The following is a 9043-nucleotide window of genomic DNA, read 5'->3' as shown; positions in this document are numbered from 1 at the left end:
AAAACTCAAAATTCCAAACCATGGTTATCATATTTTCTGAAGTTTCATACTTTTGTTTGTTGATCCTGTAGAGTCTAGGATATTTATCTTTTAGAGCCATTTTTTCGTTCCACCAGTCGTGTCAAAACCTAACACTCTTCCTATTCTTAACATGTATAGTCAAAGCATCATAAAAATCTTTATTATCCTGAAGAATACCATACCACATGCCACTTTTTCCTTACAACACCTCTCATGCCACTTTTCCAATAAAGATCTGTTTATCTTTCTCAAACTTCTTATACCTAAACCTCCCTTTCGTCTTGATTTGCAAATTCGTTTTTAAGACACCCAGCTCATCTTCTTATTCTCATCATCCTCCCCCCTTAATAATTTTCGCATTATACAGTTCAAATTCTTTTCCACTGAAACTAGAAGATAATACACATACAGAAAATAGATTGCAATGCTCTCTAATGAACTTTTGATTAAAGTTACTCTACCTTCTTTGTTGAGAAACTTCCTCTTCCAAGGCGCTAGTTTTTTCTTCATTCTCTCAATCACCACACCCCAAATGGCCATACTCCTTTTGCTAGCTCCAATAGGCATACCCAAATGGCCATACTCCTTTAGGTAAAGGATCAGTTTTACAACCTAATTCCATAGCTAGTTCCCCCACCAACTCATCATCTCTTATACTTGTTGTTGAGCTCTTCTCTAAATTCACTTTAATCCAGTCAACACCTTAAACAATAACAAAATAATCAACAGTCTCCTAACCTCCAACTTTGTAGCATTAATCATGATAATTGTATCATCTGCAAACTGTAGATGAGGTACCATTATTCCTCCTTCCGCTACCTGAAAGCCACCAATCCTGTTTTCTGCCACCACTTCATTTAGTAACATAGAAAGTACTTCAGCCACCAGAAGGAACAGGAATGGTGACAACGAATTTCCTTGCTTTATTCCTTTAGATGGTCTTATTATGTTTGTAGATAAACCATTCACTAAAATAGAAAACTGAGCTCATGTGACACACCATTCAATCCAATTGATCCACTTCATTCCAAAACCATTTTTCTTCAAGATAGTAAAAATGGAAGGCCAGTTGATATTATCAAAGGCCTTCTCCATGTCTATCTTACATAGAATTCCAGGCTTCTTCTGCCTTAATCTTCTATCAATGCACTCATTGGCTATAAGATTTCCATTAAGAATTTGCTTATTTTTTTTATAAAAGCACCTTGAGCATTTGATATCAGTCTAGGCATAATAGTCTTGATCCTCTCTACAAGTAATTTGGAGATTATCTTATAAAAATTATTGATTAGACAAAGAGGTCTGAAGTCTTTAACAGTTCCCGAGTGTTCTTTCTTAGGGATTAGTTTCATGAATGCCATATTCAGTCTCCAATCTAGCTTTTCCTTGCAATAAAATTCGTTAACAGCTGCCATAACATCCACCTTCAGAAAACCCCAACATGCTTTAAAGAAATCCAAAATATAACCATATGGACCTGGTGCTTTGTTAGCACCACATTTCTTTATAGCATCCAACACTTCATCCTCTTCGAAAGGTCGTTCCAGCCATTCCTGCTGAGTTGAATCAATACTTTTAAAATTTATATTATCAAAAGTAGGAGAAACTGGATCCTTCGCCGTGAAAAGAGTTGTGTAATACTGTTGGATCTCCTTCTTTATCACCTCCTAATTAAAAACATCCACACCTACCACCTCCAACTTGGTTATGCAGTTTCTTCTCCTTTTAGCATTTGCAATTTTATGATTTTTTTTTATTCTTGTCCCCCTCTCTGAAGCCTTTTACTTTTGCCCTCTGATATGCCATCCTTTCCCTAGTCACCTTAACATTGTTAAGATTAACCAGCATGTTAGCTCTTTCTTCTAACTGAACAGGTGAAAGATGTAATTGCAGGAAATCCTACACTACACCCCTCATATAATTTCATTATTACTCAACGCATTTTTAGATTTACACTCTTAATTTTATTGATCAATCTTTGAATGTTCTTACAAGAAAAGATAAATGAATCAAGAATGACCTCTGCTCTAGACTTTCTCTCTCCTATTTACTTGTTTCTTACTCAAAAAGATCTCTCTCTCTCTCTTCTTTACAACTTGAACAACTATTTATAGGTAAATATATAGTGGATGACAGCTAATCTGTCCTTTATTTTCGGATATGACTTGCGACATTCTCGCAACCTTACAAATGTTAATTTCGCAATCTTTCTAATTTTAGGGAGAGGCACCTTGGATTCTCAGCTTAAGCATATGACTTAGGTTGGGCGACTAAGGTAATAAGGACTCCCCCAAGGAGTGCAGATCTGATCAAGGCACCGATGTACACGGTTGAGTCAAGAGTGCCAGGGGCGTTTGAAGCGCACCTTGCCATTCTTGACAAGTCTTGGCTTATACTGTACTCGGCCTGAAGAAAACCCCACTTAGGGTGCAGTCTCGTAACCATAAGCCCTATAGGTAAAAGGGATAAGAGGTTGTGAAAACACTGGTTGTTGTTAAGACTGGATGGGAGGAGCTAACCTTGTATGGTAGAAGTACGCCTCCTTGAAGGGGCAACCAGGGGGAAATAAGGGCGGCACCCTCCATTAGGGAGCTGATAAGTGTCTTAAGGTTTTATTCGTGCAACAAGGGGGAAATAAGGGCGGCACCCTCCATTAGGCACCCTTCATTCATGAGGCTTTTTATTCGCAAGAGTATTGAGGTTTGTCATATTTGTGCAACAATCCTGAAGAGGCAATAATACAAAAGAAAAAGATAAGACGAGATCAATGGGTTTTCGCATGAAAGTGCGAAGACGTCCTGCGATTTCGTCGAAAGACGACAATGTCATGGGGCTTTATTTTCGCAAGAATATTTAGACCTGTCATATTGTCGCAACATTCCTGAAGAGGCCATAATACAAAAGAAAAAGTTAAGGCAAGATCAATGGGTTTTTGCATGAAAGTGCAAGGACGTCCTGCGATTTTGTCGCAATGACAAGAGGTGGCATAATAAGACCTTTAATTAGGAAGGAAAAATAAGACCACTCAGGAATGAGATTTTGAAAAGAATCAAAATTCACTTCGCATAAGATTGCGAAGTTATAAATAATTAACTGCGAAATCGAGGCATAAAATAAGAAAAATTTATAAAATCTCTCATTTGGATACAAATAACAGAGGCAAGTATGGGAATGAATGAAATTAGAAAATGTTATTTGTTTCCATATGATAGATTTACTCAAAGATTCAAAAATTAATGATTATATTGATTAACTGTATTGCAAGGAAGAATTGTTTTAATGAATGCAGGTCAAAATGAAAGAAACACAAATATACATAAAGAAGGGATAAATGTACAAGTATTACAGAGAATTAAAGAAAGAAACAAAGACTACTTCTTAGTTGATCCTTCATTATCTTCATCAGACTTGTTCCCTTCTTCGTCTGCGTCAGAATCTTCATCACCATCAGAACCTTCATCACCATCAGATTCTTCATCATCAGCTTCGCTATCAGAAATAATCAGACTGGGAGTATTCTGTGGGATCTCTTCCAAGAGACAAGGATAATCATATTGAGGGATATTATGATCGTCACAAACCATTTGGATAGTTTGATTGCGAAAATGCATAGCATCATTCTTAAAATTCGCAACAGTGATCTTGATTTGATTCTTTAATCTAGAATACTTGTCGTTGCGAGAAGAAAGATTCTTTGCGAGCTCCTCCTTTTTAGCTTCGAGTTCCTCGATCTTTTCACGATGTCTATTTTCAGAATCTGCGAGCAAAATACAATCAATTATTAACTTGATGAAAATTCATAAGAAGCAAAAGATTAGTAAAGAAGAGCAGTTAGTAACCTTCTCTGTCAGAAATCATATCTCTAATCAAGGTTGTATGCTCAACTTGGAGACTAACATTTACACCTAAATCTTTTCTAGCATCATCTAAGATTTTCGCAGACCAAACAAATTCATCCTCATTACTTATAAGAATACGAAAACGAATTTGATTTTCCCTTTCGCAGAGTTCGATGTTCTTGCGGTTAGCTTCATCTCGTTCAAGTTGAACTTCAAGAAGAGTCTCTTGGAATTTCGCCAAAGCCTTAGCACCTTGATCAGAGATGCGATCCTTATCATCTATGAGATCTCTAATTTTGGTTCTTAACTCATTGGTTTTCTCTTTAGAATCAAGAAGGAGACGCTTAAATCGGTTGGCTAAGCCTAAACTAGATCTATGGTCAATCTCTAAGAGGCGAAATTTGGATCTAAGATCATTTAGAGAAAGGGATGAAATTTTATCATTTGAGAAACTATTTAAGAAATTGTTAAGAAGCTCAAGAAGGGTATCATTATCCAAGGCATTAGGAAATGAACGAAGAAGGGTAGCTTCATCATAAAGACCATAAATATCTGCAAAAAGGATCATTTAAATAAGATAAAACAACATGATGAATGAATGAAGGGAAAAGAGAAAAGTAACATACCGTAAAGCTGATTATTAGCTTGCTGAAGACTAGAGATTTTGTTCTTATACCAAGAAGAATCAATTTCTAATTGTCTATTTTTCTCGCGAAGATCCTTAACTTCAGCTTCCAATTCTTCATTATTTGTGCGAAATTGAAGATTCTTCTTTTCAAGATTTTCGCGTCTCCTCTCTAGATCCGAGGAAAAAGGGAAAGAATCTTTCCATCCTGCGAGAAAATATAAAAAATATTAATATAAAAAGAAATTTTGAGTTATGACAATGAAGAAATAAAAGGATAAAAGTATACCAGACTATTGAGGGAATGCAAGAAGTCGGGAGTCACTGATCTAGAAACTCCACGAAGAGAACTATCACCATCCAACAAAGGGATATCGCAAAGTGTGGCGAGAGCCTTGCAGGTGTTAGCGAATTGGCTATCTCCCATTCCTTGCAGAGAATCAGAAAAGAGGCCAGAGAGTTTAGCCATAGAAGATTCAGGTGGAAAATCTTCACTTGCGGCAAGATCATCATTGTCCTCATCATCCTTGTCACTTTCGAAATTTTCTTGAGGAGGAATATTTGAAGGGGAAGAAGAATGGACTTTCCTTTTCTTTGAAGGAGGAGCAGTTGATTTTTCTCTGCGAAGAGCACCTTTACCTTTATCACCAGTCTTCGCAACATCAGCAGGTTCATCTATTTCAGCAATAATCTTCACACACAGATAGAAATAAGAAATGGAAGCAACAGTATACAGTTTAAAATCATAAGAGAAAATTTCTTACCTCATATGTGTATGAACGAAGAGCTAACAGAGTATTAGCTTTCCCAGTCCTGTTATAACTATCTTTCAGTTTTTGGATCTGCAGAATGTCGCAAGAGTTAGCGAACAAAATAATAAAGAAATATAAAGTAACCTAAACGGGAAGAAACATACCTCTTTCTCCTTCTCGGGCCAAGAGAAAACCCAAGGTTGATAAGAATCGAAATTCGCAGGAAGAACATTTGACCCAGCAATGTAAGGTCCTTTTAGCATTAAAGGAAAAAGACACCATTTATCATCTTTGGATTGGCGAGGAGTTGTGTTTTTACCAGAATGCCAGTCAATATATTGCATGATAATTTTAGCTTCATCAATGTTATCTTTCCTTTTTAAGCGAATACCCCAGCGAGTATTCTCTTTCTTCATGGAGATAAGTTCATAGTTCTCAAAGAAATTCGCTACTGTGTATTTCTTAGCAATTATCTCTAGGTCTGCGAATTTAGGATCCCTAAGTTCTTTGGAGTACAGAGATCCTTTACCAGCACCACGGTTAGCGAACTCTAGCATAAAACGGATGCAGTCCCCACTCAGTTGGAAGATAGCTCGCGAAAATCCTGGGTGAGCGAGAGTTACATAGAATAAAGGAAGATCTGGGTCATAAAGAGGAATAGGGAGACCTGCGAGAATCTGACCTAGCGAAATTATAATTGATTGATCATCACAGTACTGATCAGAGAAAAGTTTCACAGAAAGAATTGATTTGGCATTTTCACCAGGAATGGTAGAGAGTGTGAAACCTTTATCAGCAAGATCTTTTTGGACATCTTTTAAATTCTTCTCATGCCTATGACCACTTGGATCCATATTTGAATATAGAGTATGGGAATGAATAAAAAATAAGAAGATTGAAGGGGGAAAAATTACAGTAGCAGAACTTGCAGAAGAATAACAAAGTTGCAGAGATGGGAGAATAAAAACAGAAGAGAAAGTAAAAAGAAAGTGGAAAGAAGAGTAAGAAGAGTATATAAAGGAGATTTTTTTTACTCGAAGAAATAAACATCATTAAGACGAAAAGACGTGAGCGGTTGAAAAGCAGCGGTTACAGAAGACGTGTCAAGAAACAGATGGAAGAAAGAATACGTGTGATAAATGCAGAATATGAAGAGATGAACAGTTGCGGCATTTCTCACATCATTCTCTACTTTGCAGAGAAGATATGAGAAGAGGCAAGATGTAGGATCAGAATCTCGCAACGATAATGTCTCAGCGAAATTATCAACTACACAACACAACAGCGTCGCAGAACAATTTCAGAAATGATACGATAAACGACGTCAGCTAGAATCACGAGAAAGATGTGATAGTTCTATGAAAATTAGAAATCTTGCGAAATTAACATTCGTAAAGTTGCGAGATGTCGCAAGCCATATCCGAAAATAAAGGACAGATTAGCTGTCATCCACTATATATTTCCCTATAAATAGTTGTTCAAGTTGTAAAGAAGAGAGAGAGATTTTTTTGAGTAAGAAACAAGTAAATAGGAGAGAGAAAGTCTAGAGCAGAGGTCATTCTTGATTCCTTTATATTTTCTTATAAGAACATTCAAAGATTGATCAATAAAATTAAGAGTGTAAATCTAAAAATGAGTTGAGTAATAATGAAATCATATGAGGGGTGTAGTGTAGGATTTCCTGCAACTACAAAAGACTTGCAGACTCTTCAGCTGAATTTAAAAGCCTTATTTTCTAGGTTAAAATATCTTCCTCCTTCCTAACATTCCCAAACACCTCTGTGCTCCATGTTTTGATAAAGAACTTCAAGTTCTGAAGTTTTCTATACAAAATATAATCTGGAGAACCAACAAACACCATAAGTATTCCACCAAGTTTCCACCTTCTTAACAAAGTATGGATGCTTAAGCCAATGATTCTCTATCTTAAAACTTGAGGTAGTTTTAACACCGGGATTTAGGTCCAGCAGTAATGGGTTATGATCAGACACCGCTCTAACCAACACCGTTTGAGTTGCATTTGCAAACTGAGAATCAAAAACAATACATACCATGAATATGACCAGCCTGCAAAGTAATGTTACATCATGCTTATTACTCCAAGTGTAAGCACTGTCATTTAGAGGTAAATCAATCAATTCCTATTCCAGAATGAATTCATTAAGAAAGATCATATTCTTAGTATCACCTCCATCTATGTTCCTCTCCGTATCACTTCTTACAGCATTAACATCACCTGCAAAACACCATGATTCAGTAGACCATTGTCTGATTTCAACTAAATCTCTCCAAAAAGATTCTCGCATGATGTAGTCGCATGGTGAGTAAGCATTAGTGTGAATAAACTTAAAACTAGTACACTTCCAAAATGGAATAAACAAGAAATGGAATTAACCCCCAATCTCTTATACAACAACTCTAACAAAGAGTTATCCCATATTGGAATCAGTCCTCCACTGTTTCTCGCAGTACCTTGAGATGGAATGAACTCCCACTCAAACTCAGGTTCAAACCAAAGTTGTCTCATAAACCAGCTAGTCATATTAACCAATTTCGTCTCTTGAATAGCACAGACCAAACATTATGAGCCACAATCAAATCTTTAACCGAAATTTGCTTGTTGTAAGCATTCAATCCTCTGATAATCCAACTAATCAATTTAGTTCCCATTAACAAGACACAACCCCCTTGAATCTACTTCTTCTCCTTCATCCTCCTTTTCTTGTGAAGCACTTGAGTTAAGTGAATCACAACTATCTTGAACCTGTCTTCCTTCATCAAGTGCTTTGTATCTGTGAAAAACAGGGGTCTAACAACCACACCCAATATTTCGTTCGACAATATGAATAGACAAACTCCAATATACTTTCAAGAGAATCAACTAGACAGTCAGACTAAATCTAGAGAAAAGTATATCAAAGAGTTTTATATCTCTATCTCTCAATTCAATCTGCAATCAGCAAATAGGAACTTGCGAGCCCGATTGAATATAAGAGAAGTAACTTGAACGGTACCAAACTCCAATGTTCAAGGATCAATCAATTTCTATCAACAACCAAAGGTTGGATTTACCAATTGATCGATTCAACGCACAACCTGTGATATTTCTATTATATAACAAAATATAATGCGGAAAAGAAATAACACAGACACCAGAATTGTGTTAATGAGGAAAACCGCAAATGCAGAAAAACCCCGGGACCTAGTCCATCTTTGAACACCACACTGTATTAAGCCGCTACATACACTAGCCTACTACCAATGAACTTCAGACTGGAATGTGGTTGATCCCTGATCAATCTCACACTGATCCAGGTATAGTTGTGCTCCTTACGTCTCTGAACCCCATCAGGATTCTACGCATGCACTTGATTCTCTTAGATGATCTCACACACAACCAAGAGTTGCTACGATCCAAAGTCGAAGACTTGATAAACAAATCAGTCTCACACAGAAAAGTCTATTGGAATAGATAAATCTATCTCCCATAGAAATACCTACGAGTTTTGTTCCGTCTTTTGATAAATCAAGGTGCACAGGAACCAATTGATAAACCGGACTTATTCCCGAAGAACAGCCTAGTATTATCAATCACCTCACAATAATCTTAATTGTATGGTCGTGAAACAAGATATTGTGGAATCACAAACGATGAGACGAAGATGTTTGTGACTACTTTTAATCTTACCTATCAGAGATAAATCTTAAGAAAATTCTAGCAAATATAATACTCAATCACGATAGAAGGAGTAAGATCAGAATACGCAACTACAGAGAAAATAGTTGGGTCTGGCTATGAAGTCTTT

General features: G+C 36.6%; 1 protein-coding gene across 1 annotated transcript; it reads right to left on the bottom strand.

The window, feature by feature from the left end:
- Positions 1-702: 702 nt before the first annotated feature.
- LOC113352130 lies at positions 703-7779 on the bottom strand. Its single transcript, XM_026595995.1, has 6 exons — positions 7710-7779; positions 7460-7473; positions 7289-7378; positions 1807-1887; positions 1226-1688; positions 703-989 (listed from the first exon to the last, which is right to left on the bottom strand). Exons 1-6 carry the CDS (start codon positions 7777-7779, stop codon positions 703-705), a joined length of 1005 nt encoding a protein of 334 aa, XP_026451780.1.
- Between the last annotated feature and the right edge of the window lie 1264 nt (positions 7780-9043).

Source organism: Papaver somniferum, chromosome 2 (assembly GCF_003573695.1).
Source record: "Papaver somniferum cultivar HN1 chromosome 2, ASM357369v1, whole genome shotgun sequence".
NCBI classification, from domain to species: domain Eukaryota; kingdom Viridiplantae; phylum Streptophyta; class Magnoliopsida; order Ranunculales; family Papaveraceae; genus Papaver; species Papaver somniferum.
Note: the sequence above shows the minus strand (reverse complement) of the source record. Positions and strands in the feature narration are given on the sequence as shown.

What these genes read in the sequence shown, in the direction of transcription:
- LOC113352130 (XM_026595995.1), bottom strand. Translation starts at nt 7,779, where the DNA reads ATGACTAGCTGGTTTATGAGACAACTTTGGTTTGAACCTGAGTTTGAG. An exon ending in TGGCATATCAGAGGGCAAAA is followed by an intron (nt 1,689 to 1,806) that starts GTAAAAGGCTTC and finishes GTTTTTAATTAG; the next exon opens with GAGGTGATAAAGAAGGAGAT. An exon ending in ACTGATATCAAATGCTCAAG is followed by an intron (nt 990 to 1,225) that starts GTGCTTTTATAA and finishes TTTCTATTTTAG; the next exon opens with TGAATGGTTTATCTACAAAC.